The sequence below is a fragment of the Paroedura picta genome, chromosome 7 (assembly GCF_049243985.1).
Source record: "Paroedura picta isolate Pp20150507F chromosome 7, Ppicta_v3.0, whole genome shotgun sequence".
Classification (NCBI taxonomy): domain Eukaryota; kingdom Metazoa; phylum Chordata; class Lepidosauria; order Squamata; family Gekkonidae; genus Paroedura; species Paroedura picta.
The window spans coordinates 36,211,142-36,230,123 of record NC_135375.1 but is presented as its reverse complement, the minus strand read 5'-3'; the positions used below and the strand labels follow the sequence as shown (position 1 = coordinate 36,230,123).

General features: G+C 41.9%; 1 protein-coding gene across 2 annotated transcripts in view; it reads right to left on the bottom strand.

The window, feature by feature from the left end:
* RASGRF2 (Ras protein specific guanine nucleotide releasing factor 2) overlaps window positions 1-18,982 on the bottom strand; it is a 121,819-nt gene that overhangs the window by 6,042 nt on the left and 96,795 nt on the right. For both annotated transcript variants that reach the window (XM_077347481.1, XM_077347480.1), the window contains exons 19-26: window positions 18,374-18,486; window positions 14,872-14,932; window positions 13,967-14,070; window positions 10,984-11,068; window positions 9,109-9,306; window positions 6,485-6,564; window positions 5,236-5,353; window positions 3,524-3,592 (exon numbers count right to left, since the gene is read on the bottom strand). In XM_077347481.1, coding sequence (XP_077203596.1) covers window positions 3,524-3,592; window positions 5,236-5,353; window positions 6,485-6,564; window positions 9,109-9,306; window positions 10,984-11,068; window positions 13,967-14,070; window positions 14,872-14,932; window positions 18,374-18,486 — 828 coding nt within the window. The remainder of the gene's footprint in view (window positions 1-3,523; window positions 3,593-5,235; window positions 5,354-6,484; window positions 6,565-9,108; window positions 9,307-10,983; window positions 11,069-13,966; window positions 14,071-14,871; window positions 14,933-18,373; window positions 18,487-18,982) is intronic.

The window sequence follows — 18,982 nt, the reverse complement described above, 5'->3', positions numbered from 1 at the left end:
CAGCCTACTCAAATAATTCAATATCAAGCCATGGGAAATGTCATCAAGCCACTTCTTAGCCTGTGTAGACCAGCCTGAGCATGTCCCCTGCCCTGAGAATGCAATCACAGTACGTAAATCATCCCATTGTCCAATTAGATGTTAATACTCCAGAACCTCATGCTTCCGAACTCAATAGCATATCTTGAGACTATCCAACTTCATAGCTAGCTCTGGACTAAAGCTTCCTTACCCAATTTTGTGGTTGGGCTTATTTCCTGAATTTTGTGTTCTTTGCTGAATCACTGAACCATTTACCTTGGATCCCCAACTTCATAGTAGGTTTTGGATTTTTCCTCCTTCCTGAGATTTATCTGACACAAACCAGCTTCTCTTACTTCTGCCCTGGAAGTAGACTCTTACTGCAGTAGACTCTTCTCTTCAAGACTAGGCAACATTTTTTTTCCTTCCCTGACATCGTAAAGTGGTTGGGCCAGGAAAATGGCTCCTCCCACCAAGCATTGTATCTCTGGGTGCCCTGAAGGGGGGAAAGAGGCCAAGCAATGTCAGGCCATCCGTTTAACAGACGCCTGGTTCAGCCACACCCCCTGTTGCCATTCCAACACACACACACACTGCTCAGAGGACTCCAGGACTGAGAGATCTCTCCCACCAGCCAGGTCCCTGTTGGCGTTCCTCCCCCGCAGCAATAATGGCCCCCTTAGATATGTCTTGGGGGCTTTTTATTTCACAGATTCCCATTCAACTCAATTATGCTACAACCAAGGGCAGCATTACAATACTGTGTTGCAATATTGTTTTATGTTCCCCTCCTCATAGTACTTCAGCTTGCTAGCCTTGTATCTTGTTAGGGGAATAAAGACTGTTTGATGTGAGATTCTCTCTGTGTGTCTTGTTTTTGCTTCTTAATTAAAGTGCTGTATCATTAGAATGTTTGGTCCCAAAATAACTGCCATTGTGACCTCGTTTGGTCTTACAGCCTCCAGACATATTACATATTATGAATCCAACACATATACCAATTTGGGTAACATTCTGTGATGGACTGTCAAGGGTTAATGTTCTAATAAAGTCTGAGAACCTTTGAGTGGCAGGCTGTTCAAATGGAATTTTGTGAAGAGCATCAGTTAAGAAAGTATGGAAACTTAAAGTTGAAGAAGAGACTAGCTCTGACTGAGGACTGGGAAAGGGCTAAGGGAGTCAGCAGATCACAGCGGATTCTCATTCAAGCCAATTAGGGGCAAAGCTTCTAAACAAAGAAGTTGATAGCTCTAAAATAAGGAGGAATACCTGGTCTGTGTGTAAAGAAGGATTTGGGGAACTTGTCTGAGTGTTTAAGAAGACAATGAAAATAAAGCCCCAATCAAAGTTTCAAGGATCTCGTTGAAAAGCAACAACATATATTTGTTGGCAACAGATTATCTGGATTTAGTGTGATTACAAAGTTACTTATTACAAAGTTATTATTGGTTCACATTATATATCCTACCCGATTCACCTGACTTTCCCCCTCCATGTTAAATAGTATATTTTGCTTATTTTGAACTTTCAAAAACACCTCTTGTGTTTCATTACAGAACTAAAATATAAGTAGGTGATTTTGTCTCATCTATCAAGTCCCTGGACATTAAAACATATAATAACATGACACGATGGAACAGCCACAGATCAACAAATCAGATATAGAGGCGCCTCAGCAAGAAAGTAGAGAAAAAGGGGAAATCCTATGCATGAGGAAGGGAAGAGGATGAGATTTGACATACATCCCATTTGTCTATATCTATTCTAGCAGAGCTGTCCATAAGGTAGATTCCTTTTAGAGGTATTCGAGAGTTCGTGCTCTCTGTTTTTGAAACAATTTCAGTAGCCCAGACTGTATTCTTTTGGCAATTCTAATTAATCAAGGAGAGTAGTTTTTTTTAAGCCTCACTGGCAATGGGGAATTTTACAGTCTTATAAATACATGATACACACCCAGTTACTTGGAAGCCACATGTGGCTCTATGTTATGCCAACTGCAGGCTTTCTGAGTACTATTCCATGATGTGGCGCCTGCAATACATTTCAGGAAAGAGGGCTTGGCCCTCACTAGGGGCAGCAGGCTTGTAATTGGCAGATTGTTTACACCTTGAAACTGCGGCCACCAGAGGAATGGGTAAGCTGTTAGCCTCTCTGAGGTGCAGGTCTCATGGCAGGGGTAGAAGCAAATGTAGCACTTTAGGTTGATGGTAATTGTGAATATGGCTGTGCGTTTCAGAGTGAATACGACGCTATTTGTTTTGTGAACACAATCCAGTCAGCCGAAGGATATCATCATTATTACCTATACTGTTTAAATATCTTTGAGTTGCCAGCAAATGTAAAATGAAATTGACCTTACCCGTAACCGTTGTTCAAGTGGCACACGTGGGGGACTGCAGTCGCAGCTAACAAGCTTCAGAAGTTCTTTCTAGTGTCTAGGAGTAATGAAAGAATGGATCCAACAAATGGCTCAGACTTGGTGCCAAGTCAGTGTCGAGGAAGGAATATTTGGAGTCAAAGGTCAGCTCTGAGGTAAGCCTGAAACTGAACCTCTTGATGATGACTTGACTGCCACCCCAATACATGGGTAGATGGGTGTCAAAAAGACTGACATTTTGAATGTCAGTGGTTTTAATGTCAGTGCCATCTTGATGGATTGTCTCGATGGTTAGCTTTATTCTTTGACTTCTTCCAAAGCACTTCTGATGCAGAATGGGTGGGCACTGGCATGATGGTCAAAACCACAGTTGATGAAGTTGGTGTCGAGGCTATTGAAGCAGCATTTGGTCTTTTTTCATTTTGAATCTGTTTTCCCATATTAGATTCTTGGGCACCCAAAACCTTCTTCCAGGGGGCAGCCTTTAACCTGGCAGCTTTACCCAATCTCGCCTTAGGTGTGAGGTGCTGACATGATGTTGTATTGTGTCACTTGCCCAGAAAAAGCAGACAGGATTTATGGTTGTTGTTCTGGGCCATCTTAGCCCCACAATCTTCACATTTATTAACAACACCATGAAAGACAACTTAATCACAATGAAAAATGTAAAAATATATGGACAAAGTATTGGCACATGCTCTCCTCATGGTGGCAGAAGAAGAACTGAGGGAAGAGTGTTTGCTCTACTCCCATCACATGAGCCTTTGGGTGAGAAAAAGCAATAGCAGGAATGGGATGGAGCACTCTTAGGCTCTAGAAAGATCTCGTGAAGCTTGTTAGATCTTATGTGGGGCTGCACAGAAGCCATAACAACGCACAAGTCGGAAACCCCTACTAATAAGTTTGATTCATAGTTAATTACATTTGGGACCCTCTTGGGGACACTTGGATGAGAGTTCTTGTTATACCTGTCTTGAATTCCTGCTCAGAATAAGATTTAACTTTGAACCACAAACCACTTTTTTCTCATAGGTGGTAAATGCGATGTTACACCGATATACATCAACAGCACAATTGGGAAACTTAATGTGTGTGTCACAAAGGAGACAAGGCCGAATAGTGTACCTTTTGTTGATGTTCTATGCGATACGATGTCTGCTGAAACTGGCGTATTTCCCTGATAATATGCGATATCTATTAACAAAACATATAAGTAAGGGTCTCTTCTTTAAGTTTATACATATTGACTTTACTAAAACTAAATGAAGAATACGTTTATTCAAAATATTTCCTTACAAAAATACTGTTTATGGGCCTTAACCGGCCTAACTTTCATGAATAACTACACTGAATGTATTTTTATTTCTTTGGCTTTTATGCTGCAGCAGCTCACAACAAAATTAAACAATAAAAACAGACAATAAAACTCCCCTCTCACCCCATCTCACCCTCCAACCTCATCCACTTTCCAAGATGCCATATTACTGCCACAGAATGCCCAGAGAAATGTAAGGACAGGATGTTGAGGATGACAAAGGCCCCAGAAAGGGGCCTCAACCAAACACCTGACAGAAGAGCTCCATCTTGCAGGTCCTGCAGAACTGAAGAAGCTCCTGCAGGGCCCTCAGTCCTTCCGGGAACTCATTCTTCAAGGTGGAAGCCAGGACCCAACAGGCCCTGGCCCTAGTCAAGGCCAGGCAAACTTCGCAAGGGCTGGGAATCAACTGCCTTTTTGTACCTGCAGAGCCCTGTGGGGGTCATAGGGGGTTACTTGTATTTTATTGAGTGACCCGCTGCAAGCTCAGTTTACTGAGAGTGGCGAGATATAAATTGCAACATAAATAAATATAAATATAAATAAATAAATATAAATATATATAAATATAAAAAATAAATATAAATATAAAGTGGTCCCTCATACATTAGGCCCAGATTGCAGATGGCCTTGAAAGTTAATACCAAGACCTTGAACTTGATCTGGTAAACAACTGGCAACCAATGCAATTGCCTCAGCACCTGCTGAATGTGGGCTCTCCAAGATATTCCAGTGAGATCCCTAGCAGCTGCACCAGCTGAAGTTTCCGGGTCAAGGACAAGGGAAGGCTGGGGTAGATTGAATTATAGAAGTCTAGTCTGGAGATGACCATCATGTGGATCACTGTAGCAAGGTGTTCTTGGGACAGATGGGGTTCTAGTAGCCGTGCTTGGTGAAAGTCAAAGAATGCCAATTGGGCTAATTTAGTGACCTGGGCCTCAAATAAGAATCAGTCTTACTTCAACCATATTGCTATGCAGACACACTTCCTATTTTACTTGTAGCCATACTACTTGACAAAAAGTACCAAAATAACCTGTTTATGTACTTAGTCCAAACTAAGATTCTTATAAAATGTTATTGCTCAAAATGCATCAGAAACCTAATGCATTTTTGTTTTCACAAAAGTAAACATGGTCCTCATATAGGACTAAACTAGTTAGGGAAGTAGGATGCCAGTCTGCACATTTTCAATGAATCATCACACATATCAAACCGGGCTGTTCACCTTCAGCTTTCTTCTGTGTCAATGGAACACACGTGCATGCAAACTGCAATACTCATACTCCAAAATCTGCCAGCAGGTGGTGATAGAACATTGTCCCTGGATACAAATTACATTTCTGTCCCTGATGCACCCTGAAATGCTTCATAGATATAGTTCTTATGGTCAATAATTAACCTTTGTCAATTAAAACATTGTGAACCGCCGCGAGCCGGTTTCCGAGAGCGGCGGTCATACAAATCAAATAAATAAAATAATAATAATAATAAAAAAACCCTACAAACAAAGAAGAATTACCATTCGCATTTTGGAAAAATTGACAAGGCCTTCTTCAGTGAAGTTGGGTGTTCCTTCTTCAATAAATGCCAAGTCTGTCAAGTACATCCCAAGGTATGGCACTGAGGGGGGATTACAACTGCACAGACAAGAAGCAGATTTTACTACTACTTGGTAATTTTGGATTTGAAATCATATGCCTCTAACTCAAATTATTTAGAAGACTGTTAACTTATTATGGCTGAGCTCATTCTAAAACAAGAATAGCTGAGTTATAATCAATTCCAGAACACCCAGTTTCTAAATTTGGCATATTTCTCTAATATCTAACTTTAACATTGGAAAGAACAGTGTAGCTAGAGGCTGCCACAATGTACAGAAGCAAAAACATGTGGTGGTATTGAAAATACCAAATTTCTTGGGAATATGTATATATGAATTATTTGATATTTTCCCACTATGTTGACATGGTGTATTAATTTTACTCTTTAAGAAGAGTTGGTTCTTATATGTCACTTTTCTCTACCAGGAGTCTCAAAGCGGCTTACAATCCTCTCCCCTTTCCGCTCCCCACAACAGACACCCTGTGAGGTAGGTGAGGCCGAGAGAGACCTGATATCACTGCTCGGTCAGAACAGCTTTATCAGTGCTGTGGCGAGCCCAAGGTCACCCAGCTGGTTGCATGTGGGGAGCGCAGAATCAAACCCGGCTCGCCAGATTAGAAGTCCATGCTCCTAATCACTACTAAATCAGCTGTGGGTGTAGATAATTACATACTACTGCTAGCATAATACAACAAACATAGCTGCAATGTAATCGCCATGTTATTTGATTGGGGATTCAACACAAAAACCCCATCAACAAGAGGCTAGATGATGGCAGTCTTCAGTAGCAAATTCCCCTCAAACATCCACCTTAAAATGACAGTAGTTGGGGAGAGACTCTCTCTTAAAATCATCCCTTTATAAATCTGAATTACAGTAGAATTTTTTTTTCATTAGAGAGTTTTTAAAGATCAAGGAAGCAATATTCTTATTGGGAAAAATTATCAGTTCTAACAGGAATCTTTGCATACAGAATAGTTTAATATGACAAAAAAAAACTGTATATAGCACTAACTTCAGAGAACATTTTTAAGAAGACTGAAACTCCATAAAGCCTATGTTTAAAAATGGTCCCATAAAACTGAGACAGTATTGTTTCAATTATAACTGTTAATTGAAGACTTATCTTAATAAACGTCCAATATGCTTAGCAATATGAGACATACTTCTTAAGTGTTTCTCTGAGATTTTTAAATCTTCCCTCAGATGAAACAGTCTTCTGAAGCTTATCCATAAGAGCTTTAGTCTACAAACAGAACAAATCAGAAAAGTCACTCCTAGAGAAATAGAACATGTGACAGTCTAGAAAGTCTCTCTCAAATATGAGTTCAGTTTCAAATAAATATATTGTTTTCTAAATCATAAGGGGCCTAGTCACATCTTCACGAAACTTAAATCTTCACAAAACTATTCCAAGATAACAGAGGATGCAGCATGACAATGTAATGAATAAATAGAAGTGCTTATTTGAGGCCAAATTCAAGTATAATACAACACATGGGCAAACCGCCTACTGCAAACAGCTCAAGCATTTTTCATTCTATGTTCCAGTCCATACATTCAGAGTGGAAGCATGCTGCTTTTCTCAGACTTGGAAATAAAGGCTGATGATGTGTTAATGCTGCACACCAGTTCAAATGTAACAATTAGTAGGCTGTCATGTGTGAGATCGTGTACATGACACACCAGCTTCATGGGCCACTTACATGGATAACTTTACTGCATGGAGTCAGCATCACACTTACATGAGATTTGACTTCAGTGAGCATGCCCTCAATGCATGCTTTATGATTAATGAAAGAAGTTTACTTATTTAAGTCTGTATGTTCTACCTTATCCAACGTTCAAGGCAGCTTCCAGAAAATCAGACAACAGACTTAAAAAGGTAGGTTCAGAAACCATAACATTAATTACACGGCTTCTTACTTCATGTTATTAGAGATTTTAAAGATATATAGTTTTGGTTTTGTTTGTTTTTAAAAAAAGATTTATTCATTTTTATTGTATTCATTATTAAATTCATTAATTTTACCATGCTTTCACTGGGAATCTCATTCCAATAGGAAGGATATGATTTAAGACTCATGTCTTTCTTTTCTGTTCAGTTGGGATTGTCAGAGGTAGCATTGCTTGCCCAAGAGATCTTCCCTGCCAAATTTTAGCTAGCTAAGAAAGCAGGTTTATATTTGTCTGCAGAATGGACCTAGGCACACCAGGAACCAAACTAGTGTGTGGGGGTGGGGGGTGAGTGGAAGCATCTGGTATTCCATGAAGGTTGAGTGCATGGCACATCAGCAGCAGAAGATTCTATTCTGACAGCCCTGTGTCTGTATTTGCTGGATCAGAGGCTGGATCCAAGGAGATCCAAGGAGATCCATTTGCTGGATCCAAGGAGAATATTTCTATAGAGCAGGAAAAAAGCCCAGCCAGTGTTGCACAGTAGATAGAGGGAGAACTGTGAGCTCGTGCATTACTGTAAAAGTTGCTCAGTTGGTCAGGATGGGTAGTTGGCAGAACAAAACAGCAGCACAATTATTTGGGAATGATAGGCAGAAGATCAGGTTGATGACAGATAAAAGGAAAGGTGGTAGTGTAACAGAATGTGGAGGAGTCCTGAGCAGATCCCCCTCCTTACAAATGCACTAACAGACATCAGAGAAGATTCAAGGATGTGACACACCTAATCCTTCTTTCTGGAGCCAGCATTCACCCTATGCACCATATCTTCATTTTTAGCATAGGTTCAGTTGTTCTCTTTCTCATCCCTTCCAACTTAGGTTGTGCTAGAAAGCTGCAAATTGTTTGAAATAGAGGAGCAGGCAAACTGTTCAGAGTGTGCCTTTCTAATGATATAGAAAGATGGAAGTTCAATGCTAAAAGAAAGGATTTCAGAGCTCGATGGAGCATGCATATTGTTCCCATTCCGTAGATGCTCCATTGGTTGCTCACTGGTTACTGTATTCAGTTTAAGGTATTGGCTATCACGTACGAAACCCTTTATGCCTCTATCATGTAGGACCACCAAGAAGGCCAGGAAAGCTCCTGCTGTCCTGGTCTTCTGCAAACTGTGCAAAACTGAACTAATCAGGAGGGCTTTTCTGCACAGATAATATAAAATGGTTCACAAACTAACTTTGATAAAAAGATTGGCATTGGGATCTATACTGCTGTGTATAGCTTATTGTCAGTAGGATCCTATTACGTCATTTCTGTGCTGTTTAATGTGTCATGTTAATACTTGGGCTGTGCTTCAGTTCTTTCTGGTGGTTCCAGACTTCTGAAATCTTAACGCGTTGATTATTGAGTGTCCCATTGACTGTACAGTGTTGTGTAATCCGTGTGAGGAAGACAGACGATAAAGAACGTACATTAAACATTTAACTAAATGTTGCCCCCACAAACGCATCTCTGAATGTTTTGGGCTGTCTCTGCGCAAGACTGGCACTGTCCTTTTCTTCTCTTTCCTTGTCATCCTTCCTCAATGAAGCTATTTTCAGCAGGTGCTTGGCAAGCAAGCTTCTGAAGGTGGGGGAGCAAGCAAACCATTGAAAGCATGATGTTTTTTAATCTCAAAGAGAAGCACACTTGAGGCAGGGAAATGGTGTACCTTTGGAATGCGTCACTAATGTTTCATGTTGCTTCACCGCAAGGCTGGCCATGTCCTTGATTTTCTAGTGATGCATTTACAAGCATTTTGAACTATAACAAGCCACTAAATTACTAACTTTGATTTTTTTTAAAAGCCCTCAACATATATTGTGAATTGGATCAACACACACAGATTACTAACCTGTTTAGAAATCTTAGCCCAGGTTTTCTTCAGTCTGTATATTGCACTTCTGTTCAAGGCTGATGTGATTTCAAGCACACCATTGTAGTTGTGCAAACATCGGCATATGTCAGCTACTGCTACCCATTTCTCAATTGCATTAGCACGAGAGGCAACATCCGCATAATTCATAATTTGGGAGGCAACAAGGTTGCTCATCTGCAGGGAAGAAAAAAATATAAAATATGCAAAGCATGCTATTTTATAAAAACAGAATTAAATCATATATACAACAGAATTTGGATCTTTTTCAACTAAGGCTGGGAAAATATATACTGCAAAAAGGGTTAAAGAAAACAGGACCAAAGCAGGCTGATTTAAGGAAAGAATAACATATTCATAGGATATGTTGACAGCATCTGAAATATTACTGCTGAGCATATTAAAGTTAATGATTAAATATGGATGGCAGTCATCTCAGACTCAAGTTCAGACAAAAGTTTTATTGGCCAAGTTGGCAAACAGTCCGAGTTAGTCTCATCCTGATTCCAAGCACATGGAATCCCAAGGGATTCTGTGTACCTCAAATCATGACCTTAATTTGACTTGCTATGGCATGCAGCGACAACAGAGTTCACAGGTTGAATGCCCAGATGCCTGCAAAAAACATTCTTCCTGCTCCCTTCTTCCCTCAGAGATGCAGCATCAACATGTCCAGTTCACTTTGAGAAAAGTAGTTCCCAGGATGCTTCCTCGACAGTAGATGGAAACTACATGTCTCAGAGTGCACCACTCTCCACAAGGTAGAAAAGCGAGGTTGGAGCAGAAAAAAACAATAATATTTTCACCTGCTGCCTCCTTCTGCAATAGGAGCAGAAGATAAATTGATGAGTCAAAGGAGCACAGGAAGAAAAATCTTTGAAACGCAGAGCTGGATACTGCTATGATGATCTTCTCTCTATGAAGATGAGTGTTAAGGGCTGTAGAAGCTTGTACGAGCCCAAGTAATGTGAACTTATGTGGCATCTCTAATAATAAACTAGGGCAACAGATCTAAGACATAATCAGTTAGATAATATTTAACAGAATTTATACAATTTTAGTTTCTTCTTTCTAATTAAAACACAAGTTTCGTCTACTAGTGCTTGACATTTTCAGAAAAATTCCACATATTCCACCTTTTTAAACTGCTATAAAATTTATTTATTCATTCATTTCTTCCATTTATATACCGCCCTTCACTGTGACATCTCAGCTGACATGTTAATGCTGCACACCAGTTCAAATGCAACAATTAGTAGGCTGTTGTATGTGAGGTCATGTAAATCAGTGATCCCCAAACTTTTCCCCAACCGGGGACCAGTCAACGCTTGACAATTTTGCTGGGGCCGGGGGGGGGTAGTCTTTTGTCGAAAGACATCGCCACTGCCAGAGCCCCTGCTCTACTTGCTTTCCCGCCGGTGCCCCTGACTTCCCACCGCCCGCTGGGGGGCGCTGCCAGCAGCAGCTACACAGTGCCACGCCGAGGGGGAGCCCCAGTCATGGTGGCTGCTGGAGAGCACCAAAGGTGAGCCAGCGGCAGAGTGGGAGGGCAGCCCCCGAGGCAGCAGCTGGGGAGGAGGATGAGGAGGAGCCGCGGCCCAATACCAACTGATCCCCGGACTGGTCCCCGGACCAGAGGTTGGAGACCACTGATGTACGTGACATACCAGCTTCACATGCCACTTAAGTGGATATCTTTCCTGCATGTGGTCAGCATCACACTTATCAGCAAGTACTTCAGTAAAATGTAATGTTCTGGTTGGGTTCACAGTTAATCATGAGGAAATCAGAACATTTATAATTCTGTGTTCCTGTATTCCGAAAAAAAATACTATCCATTTTATAACCACTTACATCATTAAAGTGTTGGCTGGTTTTCATAATATAAGGTGTTCTTTCATTTTTATCCAGCTTCATCCAGCCCTGCCCAAGGAACTCTCTGGGTGGGGGAAAGGAAGAGATCAAAAGAAGGAAAAGCCTTTCAAAAAGTGCAGTTTAGAATGGCGACTGATAATTCAGCTGTAATTCAAGTTGACACTCTCACCCACTTAATAGCACTGGGAATGATCTATTTACAAGTTTCTCCCGCATCAAGTTTATTTAAATTAAAAACAGCTGTATTATATATAACTACAACTTGTTAGGGTTTTTTTTAAAGCCACATACGACAGCAACACTTGCTTAAAAGAAAACAAAGGATTCAAGAAGGAGAAGGGACATATGCCCAAAATATAATCAATAAAATGACAGCATTAATCCATGGCATAAGTAGCTTTTAAAATTCCACCATCTGCCTGAGAACCTTGCCCCAAATAAGGATTTAATGAGCAAACAATTGTTAGAAAGCTAATTAGAGTCTAAGGAAATTTCTTTAAGAATGATCTCACAGCTACTCCAAGGCTATTCCTTTTCTTTTCAAGAAATTTACTGATCCAGTAGCTGATCCCCTTTGGCTAGATGTCAATCAATACGATTTGATCATACTGATGGTAAGCAAAGCTGTTGTTTATTGACTTTATTTTTGCCTTGTACTCTTAGCTAAAAGGCTGCAACCATTGAAAGTAATTTCTAAAAGAACAGCAAAGCATTCAATGAACATCCTGCCACTGTGCTATGCTTAGCCTGGACTTTAAATTAATACACATGTGAATGCTGTCTAGAGATGCCAGCATCCAAGTGGGGCCTTGGGGATCCCCTGGAATTATAACTCATCTCCAGATTATCAGTTCCCCTAGAGAAAATTGATGCTCTGGCAGGTGGACTCTATGGCATTGTACCACACTAATGTACCTGTCCTCCCCAGGCTGCATTTACAAATCTCCAGGAATTTCCCAATCTGGATCTAGCAAACCTACCCCCCATCCCCTGTTGGAAACCAGGGAGGACCTGGCAACCCAAATGGAGAAGAGTTGGTTTTTAAACCCCACTTTACACTCTCAAAGTGGCTTATGATCGCCTTCCTTTCTGCACAACAGACCCCGTGAAGTAGGTGGGGCTGAGAGAGCTCTGAGAGAAGTTCTCTCAGTGAGAACAGGACTGTGACTAGAACAAGGTCAGTCAGCTGGCTGCACTTGGAAGAGTGGAGAATCAGACCCAGTTTCTCCAGATTCGAGGCTGCTGCTCGTAACCACTACACCAAGCTGGCTGCCAAGAAATGCTGCCATGAAGCATTGAGCAAATGTGTCAGAGTAGCAACTAATGGTTCTAGAAGGAGGGTTCTAAATTCTAAAGAGCTTCTTACTTACCATGTTGTTTCCCCGAAAATATGACAGTGTCTTATATTAATTTAGGTTTAAAAATGCACTAGGGCTTATTTTCGGGTAGGTCTTATATTTCTTCCTTCTTTGTGGTGTCTGGCTCGACCCCCCCCCCCCAGGTAGCAGGGTGGATGCTCTGTTGGAGCCTTCTTCCCACTGTTTGCCTGCAGGGGCGTTGGCTTTATCATTAGGACCTCCCCCCCTGCCCCCAATCTGCACCTGAGCTCTTTGGGGAAGGCTTCCCTCTCCCCCCACATGGACTTTTCTGTCTTTTGAAAATGGCACCACCATGTTAAAATGACACTTACATGTGTCCTGGGGAGCATCCGGGGGCAAACTGCCCACAATGCCAGTAGAGAGCCCCTTGTCGGCTGGGTGGGTGGGACGGGGTGTGGCCTGACCGAGGCAGGGCCAATTAGAGGTAGGTCTTATTTTCGGGGGAGGGCTTATACTAGCAGTGTATGAAAAAGTACCACTAGGTCTTACTTTCAGAGTAGGTCTTATTTTGGGGGAAACACGGTAAAACCTATGCAGGAAAGTTCTGAGTGGATGCAACCAGGACAGAAAAGTAATTTTCCTTAGCTGTTTCCATTACCAGTGTATAGGACTTCAAATGGGCAATAGTCTGTTCCCAGCTGGATTTATGTGGGAGCTCCTCTCAGTACATGAATGTCTTCTAGTGATTCTGATTTTTCAGAGAGTATGAACAATGACTGCCCATTCACTGCTGTGGAAAAGTCTTCCTGAGGATGTTAGGATATCTACATCCCTCTGCATCTTATGGAAGATGGAAAACTGAACTTTTTGGAAAGGCTCATAGGATGAGCAACAGCTTAGATTTTTTTAATTTGCTATTTGCTGACTAATTCAATTATTACTTTTGATATATCAGTTTTATTATTTATACCCACATAGGGTTCCAGTTTCTTGGGGAAAACATGGGTTTATAAATGTTTAAAATAAATAAGGAGAGCAAGTGCAATATAATCATACTAGGATCTGCGAGACACCGCGCTGAATCCTGCACTCTAAGACATATTCAGATAGGTGGTCCTGTATAACATTATTGTATATGCAAAATAAAAGATGGTTTTGTTGCTGATAAAATATCTTAACATCCTGTTAAGACAACTTTGTCTTTGATATTGAGAATGACTTCAAAGCTCCCAGTCTGAGAGTTCAAATAGGGTGCTCATGCATGGAGTCAATTAGCTAACAGGGAGTGCAGTAAGTCAACAGAATCAATAATCCATTGCAATCAACTCCCACCAGAGAGGAACAATCTGGGTTTTGCCAAATAGGAAGATAGTATTTGACCATGCCAATTTCACCTCTCATAAAAACCTGTTCAAAAAATGTTTGCATGCTGCCCACAAAGTACTAAAATGTAGACATCATTCTACTACTCAGGTCTTTGATGTCACTGCTTCATTACCTGTGTATCTACAATAAACCTTAGCTACACCAAAGACAGCTTTATCATGCATTTCTCTTTTATGCCTATTGCCTCTGTAAACTATTACAGCAACAAAAACTCCATTTACAAAATATTTTCATCCTTATAACTGAAAATCACTTACTCGTAGGGTATGCTTCTGAAAACAATATGATCCAAGAGTGTTATTTGTTCCGCAAGCTCCATAGCTGATAAAGTTTCAAAGCACTCTGGTTTTGGACTTTCTAACTGTAAGCAAAAAAGCAAGTAATCAGCAAAACAAAAATAAAACAAAAAAACCTCAATTTCTTTCATTTCTTTCTCACCTGATTTAGATTGCTTTTATATCACATTATTAATCTTTCTGCAATATCCCTAGAATTGCCTGTTCGCACTTTTGAAGTACTGTTTATGTGTAAGTCTAGCTGCAAGGTTAGTTTTGCTTGAGAACTGTAACATAGTGTCTATATGTGGTAAGCAAGCAATTAATTTTCAGACTTGTCTGCATTGACTGAATAACAAAGCTATGGAATTTGCACCAGGTGGAAACAAGGATGTTTATGTTAATTCTGAGAAATGCTTCAGAACTGCCTAGTAAGTGATGTACCCGTGTGATAGGCCTGATAGATGAACGTGTCAAATGATGCTTTGTAGACGTGTGGCCAGATGACCTATAGCAATGTAAGTTTGTTTACAGTAAACCGTCTCTGACAACCTAAGCCAGCACTAATCCTGACCTGCATGCTAAGTCTTCAATAACCTATCGAGATCCCATGGAGTATCTAGAGCAGTTATTTCGACTGTTAAGGTTAATTGAGGTTCACAGTGGACCTGACAACTACTAACCAACCTATACTAACCAATACTAACCAATATGGCATCATATACAGTTGTTCATCTGTGTCCAACAGTTGTTGGAACATGGGCTGTTCTCATGCTCAAGTCCAAATGCAAAAAAGAACAGTAAATTACTATAAAGGTTGCTGTGAGGACACAGCTATATGTGATATTTGTGATTTGCGCCTGTCATAATTTTCTCGATGAACTCACCATCTGCAATATATCCTCCATTTTAAAGTGAGTGTCATCTTGATCCTCTTGAGAAAGTGCCCTAAAAAAATGAAGAAAATATTTCACATACAGATTTTGAACCTATTGGCAGACAGGAGAGAACACTTGAAGTCACTCCGTAAGGATTCTGATAGAAGAATGATTAAGGTTTATAATCGCTACCTATGATGTTTGTAACAGCACAGAGATATACGCACAGAAACTGTTTCCCAGAACGTAGGCTTCTTTTATGCCCAGGAAAATCATAGAATCATAGAGTTGGAAGGGGCCATACAGGCCATCTAGTCCCACCCCCTGCTCAACGCAGGATCAGCCCAAAGCATCCTAAAGCATCCAAGAAAAGTGTGTATCCAACCTTTGCTTGAAGACTGCCAGTGAGAACAGTAACTGTAAAAAGCGACCTCTCATCAGCTGCCATTCCCCTGGTGCCCCATGAATATTGCAGGCAACAGCCACCAGCTCCAGCTAAATCCCCTCCACCCTGTCACAGCCAGTGCCAGCCACTAGCAGCCAATATAAACCCTAGTTTGTGCATGGGCAGGCCAAATGCCAAATTTGCATGTAATGAGGCCTTCTCTGTCAAGTCAATGACTATAGGATTTAGTATATTGCACCATGGTTGGAGCACAAACACACAACTGGGAGATGAGTGCACAGTATGGAAGCACAACTCAAGCAGAGGAAACAGTGACAGAGAGCTATCAGACCTTTGTGCTCCTGACTGCTCCCATGGAGGGTGCCCCCTGCTACCACAAATGCCCACCTTGGTTCTTTTCCACAGGCAGGCTGTCCTGGAGCATCCAAGACAACAGCCTACCACCTGACAACAGAACCCTGGTCCAGCAGCTACAGGAAGGAGCAAGGTTAGTGCAAGATTCGCACCCTGACTATACCCCTTCCTCCAATATCTCAGGGCTAAAAGTGGCAGATGACCCCAGGGTCAACAGCAGCATAGCACTGTGCAGCTGACCCTATGCAATGTCAACCCTGGCACCCCAGAAGTATCACCCTGAGCCTCACCCATTGCTGAGCTAGGATCCCTGCAGAGTATGGAGTGGCCTATTCAGCCATCCCTGATGACTAGCCACAAACTGTCTGGAGTGGAATGCCAGCCATGTGTTCAAGTGGATACTCAAAGTTGGGGTAGCCACATCCAGGTACACATCCCAGTGTGTGCACCGTGTCAACGGGTTTCTTCCACAGGCAGGACACATCCAGCAAATCCATCCACACCCTGGTGAGTGGCTGGTATCTCAAACAATCCTTGGCGGAAAAAAAAACTGGCACAGGGGCCCCCTCTGGAAACCTCTACCCCTGAGCTGTCAGCTCTGCAAGAAGATCATGGGCTCCCCAGGGGATACTGCATCCAAGAAGCAGACTTGGCTTCAAACAGTGTGAGGAAGGTGTGGCCCACCCCACGATGAAGGCAACACAAAAATAATCAACTTTACTGTGAATACATGAACACCAACAACCAGATAGTACCTTCAGAATGGGCAACCCAACAATGTAGGTGCAGCCAACCTAGGAGAATAGCAGTTTTGTGGGGGTTTAGTTTATTTTTCTTCAATGAATTGCACAGGAAACAGTTGACCACAATGAAAATTAAACATCTCCATTAAGAGAATAAGGGACAATGGAAATGGGGTGTTTCTAACTCTGAGGTTACATTCTTGGATATTTTTTTGCACTTGTATTTATACCTGTTTAAATTGTTTTTTGGGGGGTACTTTTAACTGACATTGTTGTTTGTTTTTGTTAACCGCCGCCAGCCAGTTTCTGGGAGTGGCAGTATAGAAATACAATGATAAATAAACAAACAAACAAATTTATACTCTTCCCTTCTCCCTAGCAGGGAATGAAAGCAGCTTACATTGTCCTCCTCTCTTCCATGTTTCCTCACAACAATCCTGTGAGTTGCTCAGGTCAAGAACATGTGACTGGCCTAAGGTCACTAAGAAAGCTCCCATGCCAGACTGGGGACTGGAACTTTGTTTGCTCCGATTCTAGTCTGCATAACTACTAGAATAATAGAATAATAGAGTTGGAAGGTACCTTCCTGGGTCATCTAGTCCAACCCCCTGCACTATGCAGGACACTCACAATCACTCACCCACTCTAACATGCTACCCTCTTGAGCCTTCACAGAATCAGCCTGTCAGATGGCTATTCAGCCTCTATTTAAAAATCTCCAAAGATGGAAATTGCACACATTGTCACACGGTGCGTCCCAACCATCAGCTTAGCTGCCCCATGTTTCTCCTGTGGGTGGCAGGGGGTTGAGGATATCTGGGTCTGCCTTCACATTCTCCTGAGGCATGCTGGCATAGCTGGGAGGCACCCTGTGACAATGAACTGGTGGTACAGCATGCTAGGGTAGCTCTTGATACTTTTAGGGAAAGTTCTGCAGTGAATTACAGTCACGCGTTTTTCGTGCACAGTGGCACAGCATGTCTATGCTCTGGGCTACGCCATGTGGATGGAGCTGTCTGCCCTGAAGCAATAGAATGAAACCTTTGGACATGCTCAGAGGTCCCTCGTGGCTCAGGGCATCCCCTAAGACCAGGCCTGGTACTGCAGCCTTGATGCATGCAATGATTCTGCCCATAACGTCATGTAGTCATGACTACATGACATTTCTAGGGGGCCTGCAGACGGGACAGCAGACCCCACACTGCCTTTCTCTCTGCTGGCAACTCACTCTCCAGAGTGCCTGGTGTCCAACCATAGAGTGTCAGTGCTGGCAAAGAGGCTGGTGTGAGCTGCTGCTCAATGATTTCAGATCTAGGCATGGATCTGAGGGAACAGCAGACCCTGGGGCCACACTCGCCAAAATGTCCAGATCGTCAGGAGGTACCCTGACAGTGACCACTGGGGGCCTACGGCCAGCCCCATGTTCTTGGGACAATATCTGGTGCTGGCATGCTTTAAGTGACGATGTGCAGAGTGGTGTCACTCTCCATTCTGTTTGGCTGAGGCCTGTGCCTTTAAGGAGGTGGGGATGAGGCTGCAGTTGTGGCCCTACACTGTATGATACCAGCTCTCTCCCTCCTCTTCCCATGTGTTCCTACGGCCAACTCCTCATGGTTGCTGCCTTGTGGTTGATTAGTTTCTCCTGGTCATCACAGCAATACTATCATGCCTTTGAAGCATCCCCAGGACTTACTGTGGATGCTGGTAGCATTGCAGCCTAAACATCTCTGCTGCAGAGCTATTTTGCCTGGTTCCCAGCTTGTGTGGTTTTCCTTAGAGACCTGACCAGAGGAACCATAGTGGCCCCCAGGATTGTGCTGTTATCAGAAGTTGTCAGAAAGAAGAGCATAATAGTTCGGAATAAAGATGGAACAGAAAATATGTGTACATAATCTTAAAGTCCATTTCTTCGAGGTAGGTGTCCAAGATACTGTGGGTAGGTAGAATTAATGATTGAGAGAATGCTTTGTTCTTCATAGTATTAACTAATTCATTCTAGTCTCTTTACCTCAGTATGTTTGCCGTAGCCTTTCTTTCTTGTGGCAAAAGGTCCGGGTCTCTCAAAACTTCTTCTAGCAGATTTAGAACATTCATTTTCAGTTCATTATTTAATTCAAAATCCTACAAAAGAAAAAGGACTCTGAATGAAGAAATTGACATATATTATTATTCTCTGTACCAGGATTTGTTTTAGGTTGTTTAAACATTTATATCCCACTTTTCCATCAAGTTCAAGATGCTTAAAACAACATTATTAAAACATTAACAAAATACTATCACCAACATTACAGAAATCTATCATCAAAATAAATTTACTATCAGCTCACCAACATACATACATGAGACCAGGTTCAGATGGGTAGCCATGTTGATCTGAAGCAATAGAATTAAGTTTGAGTCCAGTGCTACCTTCAAGACTAACAACGTTTAATTCTGGGCATTGGGCATGAACACAAAAGCTTATACCCAGAATTAAACTTTGTTCGACTTACAGGTGCCACTGGACTTAGTCAGAGAAGAAGAATAGGCTGCCTAAGGAGGTGGTGAGCTCCCCCTCACTGGCAGTCTTCAAGCAAAGGTTGGATACACACTTTTCTTGGATGCTTTAGGATGCTTA